The 19,128-nt window shown below is 34.1% G+C and overlaps 1 protein-coding gene across 3 annotated transcripts in view; it reads right to left on the reverse strand.

Moving 5' to 3' along the window:
* The window catches only part of TMEM161B (transmembrane protein 161B), a 66,463-nt gene that overhangs the window by 22,545 nt on the left and 24,790 nt on the right, over window positions 1–19,128 (reverse strand). For 2 of the 3 annotated variants that reach the window (XM_010962412.3, XM_010962413.3), the window contains 3 exons: window positions 10,958–11,041; window positions 8,752–8,849; window positions 5,154–5,310 (listed from right to left, as the gene is read on the reverse strand). In XM_010962412.3, the coding sequence (XP_010960714.1) occupies window positions 5,154–5,310; window positions 8,752–8,849; window positions 10,958–11,041 (339 nt within the window). Of the gene's footprint in view, window positions 1–5,153; window positions 5,311–8,751; window positions 8,850–10,957; window positions 11,042–19,128 lie in introns of those variants that run through there. The other variant, XM_045522212.2, reaches the window with a different exon arrangement.

Raw genomic sequence — 19,128 nt, forward strand, 5'->3', positions numbered from 1 at the left:
CAAGTACGTTCCCTATGTAACGCTATGTTTCTGACCTGAAAGGTGAATAATTTGACAGCGTTAATGTCACAGAAGATCTCCAAAGGTCTGTTAAAGAACCAAGTTTTGACACAACATGCTATACACAAATTTTCAAAACAAAACAAGTACCTTGGCTCAGATTCAATAGCTTTGAGTGTTCCTTTCTCACTAGGAAACTTGGTTATCTTATGCAGTTCACTTCAGGGTTTAGTGTTTCATTTTTCTCATTAATCTAAAGCAGAACATTTTTGTAAAGAATACAGCAACTTAGAATCTTAAGGAATTCAGAAGAGGTGACTAAGTTATGCTACTTTGCTGTAGTCGTCTGTTTCCTACAACAAACAAATACAGCATTTAATGTGTAGACCTTTAATTTACAAAATTATATATAGAACTGAATATTTAACACAGTATATCTTAGAATTTATTTCAATTTAAACCATTCACAACTTTTTGTTTTGCATAAAATTTGCATGTCTGGCAAACAAGGCAAATTAAAAATTTAAAACATAGCCTTAAAAACATACATAATAGGGTTTTGTACCTTAAACCATCCACATTGTAAAATACAAGCACTGTGGAAATGTGACTAATGATCCAGTCCTTTAACCAAATATAATAGGACTACTGAGAAGCTTTATCATTCTTTGTAAAATAGCTTTCTTCTCACTCAAATTCACGTAACTGACTCAATATTACTCTGCAATACAGCTTATTCATAAAAAAAGATTCTTTTTTAAAAAATCCATCAATTGTAGAAATATTTTAATTTTTAAAAGTTTTACTTCCACCAAAGGATTTTCTACTCTGGATTTTCTGCAAGCACCATTTTTATTTCTGCTTTATTCATAAATGAAAATGATATGCTTCATATTATAAAATCAGTAGATATTTCTCCAATGATTCTAAGACTTTATGGGCCATCATACAGGGCAGACAAGTACTACAACGGCTCCATTGTCATTATAAGGCTTTCTTTATCCTGTATCTCCCATGTACCATGTAACTTGGCATAAATGGGATTGGAACACACAGATTTCAACAAATAGGTGGTTAGAATTACAAACAGGGAAGAACAGAGCTGAGAATTAGTTTGGGTCTAGGAGTAAGACTGGAAGTAGGTGTGACAGCTTAGATGCATGTAAAACTCAGCTGAAGAAAACAGAGCTAATAACAAGAGATGGATCAGTTTCAGGTTCCGGGGTTCAAGATTTTAGTGGCATACATTTTAAAAAGTCATACTTGTGCTTTTAAAACTTTCAAGATTTTGTAAAAATCATAACTGTTGTCCTACATAGGTATGACAAATAAAACTGACAGGGGGACAGAGGACCATAGAAATAAAATAATTTTCTTTCTCACTCTGAAATGAACCAATTGTTAAAGTTATATGTGTTTAATTTGGAGACCACTTTAACAAAGGACATTTTCATCAGTAACAACTGCAGAGAATTTCTAAATCAACTGATGTATGTGTGACCCTAGAATTAAGTGGAGCCATTGTCCTATGTAATCAATGGAGACATGTTTGACTAATAAGTAGGCATGTACAATAGGAAAATAAAGAGAATCTAGACAGAGGTCACTGCGGCTAGACTGTCCATAGCGTGTGAAAGGCATACCAGATATGTTATAATTGAGATAAAAGATAGGCTATAAACAGACTCCTTGGTGTTAATCTGGATATTGGGCATTTAATTCTGGTTTTCTGCATGCCACTGAAGGCAGTAGGTCATTTTTTCACATGCTACAAGTTTGAAGGAAAATCATGTACCCAAGCATACACACAATTCTACTTTCCTTCTTCTTCCCTACCCTCTTTGTGAAGGGTCAAAGTTGGCAGAAAACAGCTTGGATTCTAAAGCCCTTCACCACTTTCTGTCTTCTCTGGGATGGAGACACAGCCAGCTACTAGTTTCCCGCAGGGATGCTATTGTTTGGTGCCTTTCATGAGTGCACTGCTTAAAACTAAGCAGAGCCAGTTCAATGCTGCAGACTGTGTGGGACCTCTGCTCCCACATTATCAGGCATTACTGAGTGAAATAAAAGATAAAAATTTATTCACACAAACAGTAATCTGAGTAGCTATTAAGAAGTACATTTTTCTAATTTCTCTGCTACGTAGGTATCAAGGGCTGTATCACATTAAATAAAACTAAATATCAAAATATGCATTTCTACATAAATACTACTTTAACATCTTCTATACAAACTGTGAAGAAAATGAAGCAAAAACAAGAATATTCCAGAATGGACAATATTTCAGAGAACATGACAACTCAAAGTATGAAAAAAGTACCATGACATATATTCAGCTGGTGCTAATTATCAAGGTAAAATATTTTTAATGTCTTTCATATGACGTGATGTCTAGGGGTGGTCTTTATTCTGACTAAATGGTATTTTCACATATTTAACATTATAAAATGAAACAGTAATATTTTAAATGTCTGAACTTAATCTGCTTTTGAAGTAAGTACAACACTGAATATCTAGGGATGCTTCTCAACTGACATACATGATCAGTATTTCTACTCAGTACAATATAAACCTTGTGGAGATATCGACTCTTGAGACTTTGTTCTGGCTCTTCAAGTCTAAATTATAGCTAAATCAATCCAAAAGAGTCAATAGAGAGATAGCACAGTGGTGTTGAATGTCACATCATATCATATATTTCAAATGGTATCCATTTACAGCTTTAAAAGACATTTCAGCACTCTCTGGTTAAATATAAAAGATCTATGACATGCATTAGCTCAGCTTACTCCCAAAATCTGACTAAATAAACCACACAGGAAGGAAAGTAAAACTGTCCAAAACAAAGAATAGGAAACAGATGACAGTAGGAAAAAAAAAATGTTCAAAAAAATTTTGGAAGACATTAAGTAGATGGACAAGCAGTTACTGATTTAGGTTTCAGTATAAGGGGGGAGAACTATGCTGGATCTACAAGGGGAGGAACCCAGTGAGGAGAAAGCCAATCCATTCATAACAGACCATACAAAAGTCAGGACTTGGAAACAGCAGGGACCTCTGAAGGCAGGCCTGCAGAATGGATGAAAACAGGTGACTAGTTGAATGTCTATATTGGTGTAATAAGACTTCCCAGATTGCCTGTCTTTTCTAATCACAGAGATTAGATGACAACCTTTCCCCAACTCTGGCAGAACCCATAAGAATTCATTTTTAAAGATGTTAAACCAGAGAATACTGGGCTTGGGAGTATCATGCAAAACTTAGGGTGACAATGAAGAGCTGAAAACAAAGGGCAATGAGAGAACTCAGACATGCATTTAAATTAATGCCAGCACACTGAATGGTGAGTCTTTGAGCCTTCCTCCCCAGTCAGCTATCTTAACACTGTTGTCAGACTTAAACCTCACAGATGGGAGAATGGACAATTCTCCTCCAGAGAAAATGATAGGCCCAACAACCAGCAGATGTTGATATTTAGAGGCTCCCCAAGGATATTGCTAGGTCTCCACTCAAACCATCCACTAAAAAGACCACCAATCAACAAGCTCCAGCCACTGGCACAAAACTTCCAATTTTTTAACACCTTCTCAAATATCAACAGATATTCAGAGAGCACAAGACATTCAAGAACAATCTTTAACATGATAGTGATTAAAGCAAAAAGAGGGGGAGACTCAGAAAATAAACACTTCAAGGTGCAATACTTAATATTCTTAGAAATAAAAAGATATTACACATCCATGACACAAGAGTGCTATAAAAATGAAATTTTCAAAAAAAGTTTTAACTTATAGAGAACTCAACAGAAGGATTAAGAGAGAAAATTAAGATAAAAATAAAGAAAATAGTATAAAATAAATGGAAAGGGAAGACATTTCCAGTTAAGAACAATAGAAATTATTTATCTGGCAGTCACTGTGGAAAACAGTATGGAGGTTCCTCAAAAAACTAAAATTAGAATTATCATATGATCCAGCATTTCCACTGTGGGTATATATCCAGAAAAAATAAAAACTCTAATTTGAGAAGAACACCCCAATGTTCACAGTAGCATCATTTACAACAGCCAAGATATGGAAGCAACCCAAGTGCCCCTCAACAGACGAATGGATAAAGATGTGGTGTACATACACACCCACACACACACAATGAAATATTACTTAGCCATAAAACAATGAAATGCTGCCATTTGCAGAATGGGATGGATCTAAAGAATATTATGTTTAGTGAAATAAGTCAAAGACACATACTGTAATATATTACTTGTATGTGATGTGGGACTCTAAAAAATAATACAAATAAATGCATATGCAAAACAGAAACAGACTCACAGATATAGAAAACAAACTAGTGGTTACCAAAGGGGAGAAGGAAAGGAGAGGGGCAAATTTGGTGTATAGGATTAAAAGATAAAAACTACTATGTATAAAATAAATAAGCAAAAAGGGTATGTTGTATAGTACAGAGAATTACAACCATTATCTTGCAATAACTGTTAATGGAGGATAATCTGTAAAAATACTGAATCAACATATTATATACCTGAAACTAATATAATATTGTAAAACAACTATACTTCAATTTTTTAAAAAATGAAGTATCTGAACTACTGAGGTTAAGAATTCTGTAGAAGAGTTTACCTTCTATATAACAATAGAAAACTGTTCACAGAGGGTAACAAGATACAATAATGCTTAGCTATAAATAATATTTCTATAGGTGTAACTAAAACCAAATACCAATTTAAGTAAAAAGTTGTCTCCTTACTATCTGGAAAGAATAGAAGTGAAGAAAATGAAGTGAGAGAAAGGTGCAATAATATCTAAAGTTAAAGAAATACCATCTTCACAAAATATTTAAACCTATGGCAGTAAATCTCAAATATAATACCTAAAAGAAGTAAAAGTGGCTCCTCTGTGACATGAGTCAGATGGAAAAGGAAAGGCAGGGAACCAGCAAGTCTTTCCATGTATTTCACTTTTTAAACTATTTACATCTACTCTGAAAACTTTTTCAACTAAATAAAGAGAATTTCAACAAAGAAAAATCCTCCAATGATTTAAAATCCTTTTTAAATCAGAAAGATCTAATGGTGTTAGCTGCAAAAGGAAAGCAAATTCATAAATTAATATTAATGATGTTTTGAAGGATACATTGCAAAAGACAAAACAAGCAGGCACCAGATTAAGCTGATATTCATTTCCTGTGTGGGCTTCATAAAATTGTAGTAGACTTCAGTTACTAGATACACAACTGTAGCAGCCACTGTGAAATCCACCAGCCACTGGTATTCTGGAAAGTAATGCAATGCTGAAAAATAAAGGTTTAAGAAAGAAAGGTTTATTTAAACTTCAACAAACAGCTTAGGAAGATTTATCTATAATTAACTTCAAACATGCTAGACTTTATTCTGTTTGATGATTTGCAATGTGAGGTTTGCAAATATGAGAATCTAAAAATGCAGGAAACAGATCGAGAATGTTGGCATTCAAAACTAAATTTTAATACCCCATAAATTGAATAATTAAAATGAACCTGAAATGATTACCAAAAATTATTTAAATTGTTGTTAAAAATATATGATTGCAAAATGAGTGGGTATTCTCTTAGCTGATTAGCTTTTACAGAAATTATAAACCAGAAGATTTTTTTTTTTTAAAAAAGACTCTGCACTATAATCCTTTAGATTTAGAATACAATTTGATATCAAATACTACAGATTTACTTTTTTTCCTTTCTGTGAATCAAGAGAGTTGAACTTTATGTTACAGTATTAACCGCACTAATGCAAGATTAGTAATTTTGTAACCTACTGCAGATTAAAATAATAAATTAAATATACTTTTTATTCTCTCTTCTACTACCTCAAGAAAAGCTGGTGAAACGCTTGTTGATTTTCCATAAAGACATACTCCAACAAACTATTCCATCCTTAGGGTTTATATTAAAATTAGCAATGTCTGAAAGTAAATATGATTCCATCTCCTTTTTCGTCTCAGATATTCTGGTTTACTTCTGCCAGAGAGTAGTCCAAAATATTAAAGTCATTTCTGTAGACCTCCATGTATCATGTACATAAACATCAATTCCTATACCCTCACTGGCACATAATAAAATGATCTACAATACTCTGAGAAATTTTTAGATGTACAATGTAATACTTGAGGATACTTTTTAAATCACATATTTACAGAAAAAAAAAAGTTTTAAAAATAAAACACCATTCATAGTAAGACATATTTAAAATATCAAAACAAACTGACCAAATTTACATCTCTATGAGGTGACAGCAAAAATTCTAAATCCTTTTAAGATTGAATAAATTATTTATTTGCTTCCGCTTAACTTAACACTCTTAATTTGCCTCAAGTTATTTTAACTGCTTTAGCTTCTTTGTTGTAATAGACCTAATAGATTATAAATGCCAGTCTGAAAGATTTACCCTAAAATGGCTGTAGGACTCCTACCCTCTAGAACCCCTTCTACCCTCTAAAGATTAGCTTTTAAAATAACATTCTGTAAGGACAACAGAGAAATAGATGGAACAGACAGGCACATGTCTGTTTATCTAAAAGATTTTCAATTTCTATTAACAAAAGTTGAAGTGTTCTAATTTTCCATGCCTGCCCACACTCACATAGTATTTCTCCAGAGAACTCATTCACAGCAAATAGCCAAGTGACATTCTTTAAGAGGTTCTTATGATAGATAGCTAATACAAATTGAGAGACTTATAAGATAGTTATTGGAAATCAATAATAAATACATTCAATAAAAATATCATTTATACATATTCTTGGCTATGTATTTAACACAAGTATTATATTCTTCCTTCCGAATTCAATAATATAATTACATATGCGCCATTCAACAGAATATTGGAATCAAAAGAAAACAAAGTTCATCAACCCCAGTGGTTTGCATTAACCTCCTGAGAGTACCTCAGGTTCAAGCAGAAAACCTTCCACTTTTACCTAAACACACATACAAAGCATGCATTTATGGATGATTACATAAATATAAACATAAATAAAACATCTCCCTGCTCTTCTGATTAACTGGAATGCTCTTGATGTTAGGTGACCAGTTGTTTAACTACTACCAATTGCAATTAGTTCTCAAAAGTGTAAAAGTGAAACAAAATATTGAATAAGCTGAAGCCAACATTAGCCCTAACTTCCATTTTTGAAGTTCATTAAAATAGCCTAATTCTCACTAAAAGACTTTACCACAGTCAATGTGTCACCCTGGTCAAGTTATTTAATTCCACTGTCTAATGAGTTTAAAAAAAAAAAAGTCAGTAAGAATTATATACCTCATAGAATTGTGAGGATGAGTTAATACAAGTAAAGCACTTATAACAATGTCTTACAAGTATTCAGTTTAAATTATTATTAAAGTTAATTAGCTTATAATTATTCAATAAACATAAGTTATTAGTAAAAATAACAGAAATCTGTCTTAGGAATCAGGGAGCATGTATAAATGTTCTTATACAAGTAAGCACACATGTAGGATTAATAAAACAAATGTGACAATCAAAAAGTTCAAGTGCTCTTACTTGTTTTAAATAGTGCATAAAAAAATAGTTAAAAAAAAAAAAGAGAATGAAATAACCAGTCTTAAAGACATTAGACAACTGATTTATCTTGTTCCTCACTGATATTTTCTAGTTCATCCTTTCCATATATATGAGATATACATATATATATATCATATACACAATCTTTGTAAATGGAGAATCAACTTTCAAATGTATTGAAGCCACTTTGTATAACAAAACAATTCTATATGAGATGCTAGATGAAATTATTACGGTTTTTCTGGGGTGGTGTGATTTAACCTAAGAAGGACCAAACTACATAATGATACTTTATACAATATTACCAAAGATTTTTTTTAATGTGTTATTTTAATTACTCACTTACAATGTAAACCATTCATTCTCAAACTTGGTCAAAAAATCAGAACCACATGGAGGATTATTAAAAATACAAATTCCTAAAACCCACTCTAGATTTACTGAATCTCCAAGGGTAGGTATGAGGAACCCTCATTTTCAAAGAGCTGCTCAGGTGACTGTGATGAACAGCTAGGTCTGAAAACTTGTATTCTAAACAATATCACCTTATATGCCCTTCTCTTCTAGGATTTGAGTAACTTTGTATAAATTTCATTTTAAATGTAAAATCATTATAGTTACTATACAATAAACACTCATATACAGGAAAAAACTGAATTTTACTTATTCAGAGATACTCAGTGGGTACAAGTAAATCTTGACTAAGTTTTCTATTCCCAAATTCATTATTCTTAAATCACTTTCATTTCTACTGAATGTGACTGGTTAAGTTGAATACTTGTAAATATAGGTAATTCAATACAAACACACAAATGCATTTCTTCAGGTAGTATTATAAAAGGAATAAACGAGCATAAATGGCAAAAAGTCCAAAATTTGAGATAATGAAAACTGACTGAAACTGTGTAATCAACTTGTATAAGTCAGCCTCTTCTGAAAAATGGAAAAAATAATGCTTACTACAAGTTAGGTAGATAGAAAGACAAATTCAATTCAAACAAAGTCACTGAGCTTCCAGGCTCTGAGAAAGATTTCATAGTCCATATAATGGATTTAATGATTAGAAAAACAGACAAAAAAATCTAACAACAATAAATAAAATGAAAGTACTTTCATTAGCATAATATAAAACTGAAATTTACAGAACATTTTACCTAGATTTCCCTTACCTAAAGTATCCACTTCTGTAACTGACTTTGTTTCTAGATGGAGATCAATATCCTTTGGAATGGTTAGTGGCTTACTTTCAATGTGACCATTATATTTCCTATAAAAATCAGACAAGTGACACAAAAAACAAGTTACCCTCACTGTTATTCAAGTGTTTGTATAAAACTAATGACAAATAAGGTTATAAATTTCACAGTGAAAAAAAGTTCTAATATTTCATGAAAAAGGAGGTAAGGCACTCAAAAGCAGTTTTTAAAGGGGGGACTACAAAATATAGATGTAAATTATTATGCGAATATACAGATTACCAGAGAAAGTTATCTAAATTAGTGAGAAGAATAAAACTTTGATTGCTAGTTTAGCATCTCACCCCATTTTTCCTGCTCTCTCTTCTACAGATTTACAGACAGCCTAATATTTCTTTCTTTAGGCAGAAGGGTTAAAGGAAATGAAGACAAAATGCATTTCAATTTAAAATTATACAAGTATACAAATACATATATATAGACAAACCTGAAGCTTTAAACAAGTCAGAGTTAAAAGTATATATATAAGATTTATGTGTATGAGAAATTCAGAAACTTGAAAGACTAACTCAGATTTGCTTTTATTAAGAATCACGAATGGAGGAAAATAACAGAATTCTTCAGGTACATGTGTATTAATCCCAAATTTAATTTTTAAAGGTAGTCAAAATATAAATTGAAAGTACAAAACTAAACTTCAGTAACAATAATTAAAACACCAAGACACAATTCTACATTTATTCCTGAATGAATATGAACTGAGAAAACCTCAGTAAAATTTTTAATTCATGTCAATAAATCAAATAATTATTGCTGCTAGAAACAAGATAGTGTTGTTAGTGCATCTTTTTGTAAAGTAAAGCATTTCCAACATATAAAAATTATTATAAAAATAAAATTACTCACTACAAGGCACATAATAAGAATTCAAATGTTTATAAAATGAAGGCTATACTATGTAACTAAGTGTTGAACATGGTAGCTGTGAAAAGGCCCAAGTGGAATAAAAAGAAATGCAGAAACTAAAAACTAAGCTGGATTAAAATCCTGACTCTTACTAGTTATGTGAACTTGGGCAACTCATTTAACATCTTTGATCAAAAGCTTCATCATTAGTAAAATATAAATTAAATTAGTAACTAATATTCAGGATTATTGTGTGGATTAAACAAGACTGAAAAGTGTTTTGAAAATCGTAATATAAGGCAGGAATATTATATTAAAGAACATAACCACTGGAATACAGAGGAGGGTTTACACTTAATATTACAATGAGCTTCAAGGTGTATTTGTAATATTAAGTGAAAAAGACAATGATAGCAAGATCAGAAGAGACAGTCTCTTCAAATTTCCAATTTCATGCCAAATAATCATTAATGCTTAAAGAATTTTTTTAGCACCTACAAAGCTATTAGCCCATGTTAATGTACCTTATATGACATACATGAGAAATTTGGTAACAATATGTTGTCACTATATTTTATAACATATTAGAATCACAGGTTCAGATCCCCAAAAGTCCTCCACAGCTAAGGAAACTAAGGCCCATTTAGAGAGGCTAATTAACACATACTTTCCTTGAAAATTCAACATAAAGAGCGATATAAAATTTAAGAGCTGGAAGAATCCTTCAAAATGACTATGTTTGGTTCTTCCAGTTCACAGATGAGGCTGCTGTGGTCCATTCAGTGAGTTTTATTAGCAGGCAGTTTTCTTCATAACTGTAAATGTAATATTCAGCAACCTGAACAGAACCTAAGAAGTTATACTGTCCACCCCTTCTATTTAAAAAATGAGGAAATGGAGGGGGAAAAAAAGCAAATGAATCTGCTCAATATCATAATACTGAGTGACGGCAAATTCTGGAAAAGAATCCATACCAACTGGTATTTTTAAATGAGTTGCAGAGTAAAGACATGGGTTATGGGTCATCCTCCACTGAACCCCCATAACAATTCTTAAGTTAAATAATCACTTTAGTGTTTACATATTAGATTACTACATACTGGGTTTTCTTAAAGGGTGATTCAATGTTATTTGAGAGCATGGGTTTTAATCTCAGATTTATCAACTGTTTATGACATAATCAGTAAATGTTCCTTTAATCAAAGTATAAAAGTATATCTACAAAAGTTTTGTCAAATATTTAATGCCTTACAAATTTAACAACATAACTTACCTATCTTTTTTGCTTTTCCCTTTTTGCTGCTTTCCTGCAAGAATTCTTAATTCTTCTTCCGTAGGATGCTGATACCATCTCAAACTAAGAAAAAAGTAATTCTTTTAAATGAAGAAATAAAATCACCAGAATTTATTCATTTATTCTACAAATATTTACTCAATTTCCTATTTGTGAAGACACCGCAGGGAAATATCAGGTGAAAAATTCTAATCTGAAACAGATACTACTGCTTAAGCTTTAAAGGAGTTTAGATTGAAATCCAGCAAACACTTACCAAGCACTTACTAGATGCCAGACCCTGCAATGCTATTTGTAGGTATTTTTCTTACAACTGACAATGTACTAGTATATATTAAGGTCATACAGGCTTATTTTAACAATAAATGGCGTGAACTCATTAGAGGCAAGCTGGCAGAAGCACATTAGAATTCTCCACCCACTCTTTATTTACACCGAAGGAATTGATATTTCTTTTTAAAAGATAGTCCTTTGAATGCCCTCAAAACTGTAAAAGTCTTTCCTTTTCTTTCTCTCCTTTCTTTAATTTAACTGGAGAATTCTTAAACTTTATGTGTATAAGAATTAGAGTAAACTATTTATTTACAAAACCCTTTACTCTTGACTATATCAAACCTCCTTCAGTTAGGGCTCCAACAACCGAGTGTATTCACCTCCACCAATCAGTCAAAACATCCAAACAAGTCATTTATTCCTTCCTAAGAACCCACTTATTCATTCTCCATTTTGTGTCTCACCTGAATTTCGTATCTGCCAGCCACCTAATTTTGATATTTTGAGTTTTACCTTCAACATGCCCTTTCCACGTTATCATTAATTCCATTCTTTAACTCTTGAAATTCTAAATTTGCCTACTACCCTGCAAGGACCTTAGCTCAGACTATCTTCCTGTCTATCTCTGACTATGGCAAAACTCTAACTGGTCCCCGTGCCTGCTCCTGGACACTCTTCTAAATGCATTCTGATCCCATCTTTGTTTATTTTCCCATAATGCAAATTTTATCAAGGTATATGCCCACTCAAATCCTTCCCAAGACTCCTCACAGGGTCAAGTAGTGAGTAAGGCTTTGACCAAGGTCCTGTTGTTATAAAAAAGAAACAAACAGCTAGTATTGATAGACCCTCCAATTTTTCAACTGCAAAAATACAGTTTTTTTAATTGAAATACCCCAAGTTTTAAAAAATGCTACTACTGATCTGCTGTTTTTTAAAAACACTGCAGAACTGGCAATTTGAGTAATGCCTGGATATTCAATGATGTTAAGAAATTATTGTTAAAATTTTTTAGCTGTAATAATGGGATTACAGTAATTTTTTAAAATTTCATATAAAATATCTATGAATGAAATAATAGTATTTGCTACAAAATAACGTGGGGGGAGGAGAGATGAAGAGGCACAGAGATAAAACAAATTGGCCAACAGCTATTGTGATGAGTATGTAGTAGATGATTATATCTGTTGTATATTCATTATATTATTCTGTATACTCTTTGTATATGTTTGAAAGTTTCCATTAAAGCTAAAACACTCACTATAAGGCCACTATAAGGCCACATACAGGGTTTGTGACCTATTTTCACAGTCTTTCACAATCTGATTACTCTCTACTTCACCAGACTCACCTTCAAAAATTCCTTTTTTGAAAATGACATTCTGCCTAAACTATGTGACATTTCACTCCAAAAATCATTTCATCCCTTGGCATTTCTGCACATATTCTTCTCTCTACTGGTAAACAACTATGCCCCTACTAGCAAACTCCTAATTTACTTTTGACTGCTTATAAGGCAGTCTTTCTGTGGTGTAATAAAGAATATACCTGGTTACTGTCCCTACTTCTTGACACAGAGCTTCAAAAGTCCTTCTAAGTAATAAGAGAGTACTTTTGTTATGCTAATGTGGGGACTCACAGTGGATCTCCAGGTAGCTTCAGGATGGGGGCTGGTCACCAAAACTACCAACCATCAGAGTTGTAGCTTTCAGCCATCTGACCTCCAGGAAAGGGAAGTGGGTGGAAGACTGAGTTCAATCACGCAGCCAGTGATTTAAAATAATATCTACGTAATGAAACTCCATAAAACCTCTGGATACTGAAGCTCAGAGGAGCGTCCTAGGTGTTCAGTACACTGATGTGCCTGAAGGGTGACATGCCCTGACTCCACAGGAAGAGGGTATGAAATCTCCGCGCTCCTTCCTAAACTTCATCCTATGTGTAATCTTTACAAATAACTGTAATCATTGCACTTTCCTGAGTTCTAATGGTTCTAGTGAATTATTGAAGCTGAGGGGTTCATTAGAATGCCCTAATTTGTAGCCAGTAGCTGGTTGTCAAAAGTACAGGTGGCCCAGAGATTCCAAGAACTTGCTGGCATCTGAAGCCTGGGTATCCTTAAGGAGGACTTTTTCTTTAACCTATGGGGTCTATGCTAACCCCAGGTAGTTAGTCAAAACTGAATTGTGGTTGGCATCAGACCAGTTGGGTTAAAACTGAATATTCCCCAAGCTGAAAGACTCATGGAGTGAAGATTTTATGACTTACTTGTTTTCGTATACATCAAAACTAGTACAGTTACTGGCATATAGTAAGTGCTCAAAAAAGACCACTGCATGAATTAAATTCTCCTCTTGGTTTAAGGGTTTTAAAATAAAATATGTTACCCATCCCAAGTTCCTTAAACTGTAATTAACATGGGTGAGGAGGCATGTCCTGAAATTTCGATTGAAGTCCACAGTTTTAACTTACAGTCAACTCTCGTTATTCGCGGTAGTTATGTTCTATAAAGTCGCCGCGAACACTGAACCATTTGCTCCTAGGGGAAATACAGGGTTAGGTTCCCACGAGCCTCTGGTCACAACATTTTCATCAGTTAATCAATATATAGTCTTGTTTTACGTGTGTTTATGTTTAAAGATACTGTATTTAAAATATACTGTTAATTCATTAATAATAAACGCATGGCCAACAGTGATATAACTCATGCTTGAATAAAGCTTATCTAATAACTGTAATCGTAAGTATGGTATTTTCCTGAGTTCTGTCAATATTAGTAGTGAATTTTCTCTAAGATACGTCACAGCCTTCTTGTGCTTAGGAACACTAGACATCAAGCACTTCAGCACTACACTTGGGGGGCCATTTTAAATACAAAGTCACCCACAAAAAAGCAAAAATGTGGAAAATGTGACACTAAATAGACCACAAAAAGGACACTTGTTTACAATATGACAGATAAAACAAGAAGACCTCAGCTGGGAACATGTCATTCAAATTTTTTACCACTCTGCATATCTCTATGAATGACCTTGAAAGCATCACAAGTATGAATTCGGGGATTACAAATAAATTTTAGCAAGTAGGCAAATCACAAACACAGAATCTACAAATAATCAGGACTGAGTATATAACATTTAGGAAAACACAAAAGCAGTAACTCATTTATAAAGACTAAAATTAGTTGTATATTTCTTTGAGAAATAATTATCAGTGAAAGACCCTTAGTACTACAGGAAAACTTAAGAGTCCTATAATAATGAAATATTTTAACACCCTTACATTTTCTGGGACCTATTTTCTTTTAAAATATTCTCAAATTTGTTTAATCTTATTTTGTGAATCTATTTTTCTAAAATGGATTGAATTTATGACACTTGCGTCATCTTCATTATTAACAATTATTGCTCAAAGCTAGAATCTAAGAATGCTGGATGCTCTTAGGGATACTTCTAGTCTGTTACTCGTCTATCTGTCCATCCATCCATCCATCCATCAATTCATCAGACAGTTATGGAGTCCAATATGGTCAACCACTCTGCCAGGCAATGGAGATATAACCACATACAATAAAGCCAAAATTCCTGATTTCTTCATGTTTATATTTCAGTTGGGGCAGAATTTAACCAATTTAAAAAACAACAAAAGTCACAGATTGGATACTACAGAAAAGAATCAAACAAGTGGTCAGAATGAGACAACAAGCCTTAGATATTAGGCTAGGAAACCTCTCTGAGAGGACATCTGCCCAGCAAACTAAAGGATAAGAAGAATGGACGGGGAGAGCATTCCAGGCAGAGAAGAGCATGTCCAAAAGCACAAAGGCATGAAAAAACATAGATCACTGCAGTAACCAAAAGGCCAACTGAAACTGAGTAGGACCCTGCACCCCACCCCCCTCACCTCCTGACTCTTGTTTCTAGAAAAGCTAAAGTTTCCCAGGCCTTCCGGAGTCATAAAACAGGCTCAAGCAGCTGATGACTAGGACAAGAGTCACAGACTCACTGTCTGATGCACATTCCTGAGCTGTTTTATAGATACTGTAACTGCCACCAGAGGGGAAAAGCTAACTGCATGATGACCAGATCTCTTCCCTAGCCTCCCCTTCAGTAACCTCCTGAACTGTTACCAAGGCTGTTGCCCCAGGATTATACCCTGCCCCTCCCTGAACAGAAACTAATTACTCTTATCTAAGTCACGGAAGGCAGGTGCAAAGAGAAGAAACAAGGATTGATTAGAACCATCTAAGCCCAAGATGGCAGAAGATTTGACTTCCAGTGGACCTGGAGCCTCATTACACATTTATTGTAATGATAAATGATACACTCACCACTGCCAAGACAGTTGACAATTGCTATGACTACAACCAGAAAAGCCCATACAAAAATAGAAAAAGAAGGCAATTGGCTCCAGCACACCTGGAAGGAGAACACGAAGGCAGAAGCTTCCAATAAAATTCCATGTGGCCTGACCCGCGGCTGAGCTGTCTTAACCAGCCATCTTGGCTGACGGCTCCTCAACTCGAGTGCTTCTCTTTCCTTTTCCCCACTCAAGCCCTTTCTTGCCTTTTCCCGCCCCCTGAATAATGAAGTAGCTCTTCACTTTGTCCCTCTGCCTCTGCTGCGAATTCTTTCACAGCCAGCGGCAAGGACCCACACTTTGGTGGGCTTCCTAATTTAGGGGTCTCACGACCCGCTAGCGTAAGGAGGCAGTAGCACCATGTGCAAGGAGAAACACATGAGGGAGGCTGAAGAGATAAGAGGGAACAGGTCACGCAAAGCCTCCCGGTCATGGTGTGGAGTTTAGATTTTATGTTAAAATAATGGTCTTAAAAAGAAAGAAATAACTTGATTTATAGTTTAAGGTTTCTTTTGCTGCTCTGTGAATTAGAGGAAGGCAAGAATAGCAGGGAAACATATTTCAGACATTGAATCAATAGGTCTTGTTGACGGACTAAAGGTAAGGAACGGAAAAAAAGTAGAGAATGAAAGCTGCTATTTACATTTCTGATTTGAGGAAGATGGTGGTACATTTTCTGACATGGACTAGTGCAAGGAGATATTAAGAATTTAAGCATGCTGAGTTTTTAAGTACCTGTGAGACATCAAGTGAAAAATAACAAGAAAGCTTCGGTGTATCAGAATCTAGAACTCAGAGATAACCTGGGACTATCACATAACTGTGGTATTTCAATCCATAGGAATTAATAAGATCACCTAAGGGGAAAATAAAACATAGTAGAAGGCAAAATAGTTAATAAGGAAGTGAGAAAGTAGAGTTTATGAGGACAATCCATGTTAACAAATTTGGTTATGAAGGAAAACAAGGAAATAGGCCAAAAACTAAGGAATGGATATGGGAGAGGCATTTTTTTTTTTTAAAGAAGGAAGGGAGGCGGGGTTGTGGCTCTTCTTTATTTGTTGTTGCTGTTTTTAGTGGGAGACCTTAAAAAAAGAACTGTGTGTGCTAATAGGAACAATCCAACAGAAATGAAGCAATTAATGGCAGAGAAGAGAGGAAATGGCCAAAGAAACAAAGTCTGGGTGAAGGTTAAAGAGAATGAGGTACAGAGCACAAATGCAGGAATTTGTACCTAACAGGATACGTAACCCATAGGCCAAAATTAAAATTATATAAACATTAAACAAAGAAGTTGCACATGTATCTAGGTTGTGGGTGTGGTGGCTGAAGATGAGGGTGATGGGCTCCTGTTTAAAGAGCTTATAGTGAGGTCAAAGCAGGCAAATATAATGTTCAAGGAGAGGATTTGTGTTGGAAAAGCTGTCTAAGAAGTGGAACACATAAACACTGCCAGGCAGCATGGAGTAGCCATCTAAAGTTGTCATGATTCAAAGTAAAACCTAAAAGTACAGTTGCACAATTTTCTTCAACAGTCTTCGTACACAGCTTGATTCCATATCACATGATTCTCATCTACTGTACTTCAACTTCTGGCCTCAAGCTTTGTTCTTTCCCTTTGCTGTTAGTTGGTATGTCTATGTCAGCAAAATGACGTGCAGTCTCCTTGTAACTACTGCACTAGGCCTTTCAAAAACCAGCTTGGGAGACACATATAAAAGTTTATTAGTTTAGACTCAATGTAGCAGTTAATAACAATGGTTACAAAAATACAATTAGAGAAAAATGCTTTATGTTAATATGTTAAGCAAAAGGAACATGATGACACATGATATAATCACATCCAGGAGGGGAAACTATGAACAGAAAAGATTAGAAGGAAATACAAAATTTACACAGAGATTGTCTTTGGCTGATAGGCATACAGTCCATTACCTCTTACTTTTCCCTTTTTATCAATTTCCCATCTTTTTCTACATCATAGGCATGTCCTGTGTTAGTAATAGAAAAAAATGAACTTTAAGAAAAAAGAGTGTTAACAGAATCTCACTAATAAACTGAAACTCTCGAGTTAAGTTAAATGTATTAATTTCAGTGTATTTTATGACATTTAGGTTGGCTATTCAGTGGCTTTTTTTTACTTATGTTCAGACTGTCAGCAGTGTCTCAGATAACAAAACCAACCTGGTATTATACTCTACAAAATACTTGAAATAACTTTTCAGTAATTTTCTTGTATAAACCTCTTACATAAAATAATATCAAACTTCAACTTTTCTTACTAAGGCAGTTCAACAGTACTGAAAAAACATCTATCAGAAAATAGAGAACGTACTGACTAAAAAATTCAAGCAGCAATGCCATTTAAAGCAAGTAATTTTAAAATTTTTCAGAAGTAAAACTTTCAGAAATTTAAAATGAAAATCTCAACATGAACAAATATGGAAAAGCTGACTACTAAGAGCAAGCTTAAAAAGCTTTAATACATAATCATACTACACTATTTCACAACACAAGTCACTAAAGACAGTTTCAGTCTCCATTCTAAATCTCCATAATAATTTACAAGTGGAAAAAAATTTTAAGGGAAAACAAACACCACCAAAAGCCTAGAAAATCTTTAAGTACAAGTAACTAAAAATTCACTTATTATACATGTACATTCTCTTTGTTATTTATTGGAAACTTTACTGGAGTATCAATGACATCTGGAACTGGACGTTAAGACAGCTAAGGCAGGAGAGCAAGGACTCAGGCATTCCATAAGGGTAGTAGCTGAAGGTTTAAACCTTTCCCTTAGGTCATAGGTCCCACTTACTGTGCATTTGAATAGTAGGTTTCTCTCACCAAAGGGAATTTGCAAATTCTTGGGTCAGGCAACATGCAAAGGAGAACAAGCAAAAAGAATTAGAGCAATTGAATACGGTGTTTTTACACCCTCTTTACCCAATATAGGGTAAGACAAAATCAGAATAAATCCAACCATTACATTTTTTCAATGAGGGACATATGAAGGGAAGTAGCAGACCAAAGTGAGAGCCTAGGGAGACAGAGATAAAGGGACAGAGAAAAATGCATAAGGTTTGAGCTGAACAATCAGGAAAACAGGAAGCAGGTTCAGCAAGGAAGCTATAATGGAGGAAAAAGCAAGATCCTACTCCTCATGCAAAACCCACTATTCAAATGTACAAAGAATGTAACCTACCACTTACCTCTCCATGAAAAGAGGGGCCAAGCAAACTTCAAAACAAAAAGGAACTTTAATTACAATAGAAAGTAGAGAATACTCTGACTACAAATCAGTAGTATGCTGGACATGATAGAGAACTAAAGTCTTTAGGAGATCTAAGCAATGTAGAACAAATGTTCCTTGTGTTAGGGAAGGTATTTCACAGTAAAGGTACAGACAAACCAAACTTCGCACAATTTTTCTTCCCTTTGGGCAGAAGGGGGGAGTAGAGCAATCTGAGAGCACCAGACTCTTCATAGTTGAGTTTTTCAAGGTCAATAACATGCTC

This window comes from Camelus bactrianus, chromosome 3 (genome assembly GCF_048773025.1).
Source record: "Camelus bactrianus isolate YW-2024 breed Bactrian camel chromosome 3, ASM4877302v1, whole genome shotgun sequence".
Lineage (NCBI taxonomy): Eukaryota > Metazoa > Chordata > Mammalia > Artiodactyla > Camelidae > Camelus > Camelus bactrianus.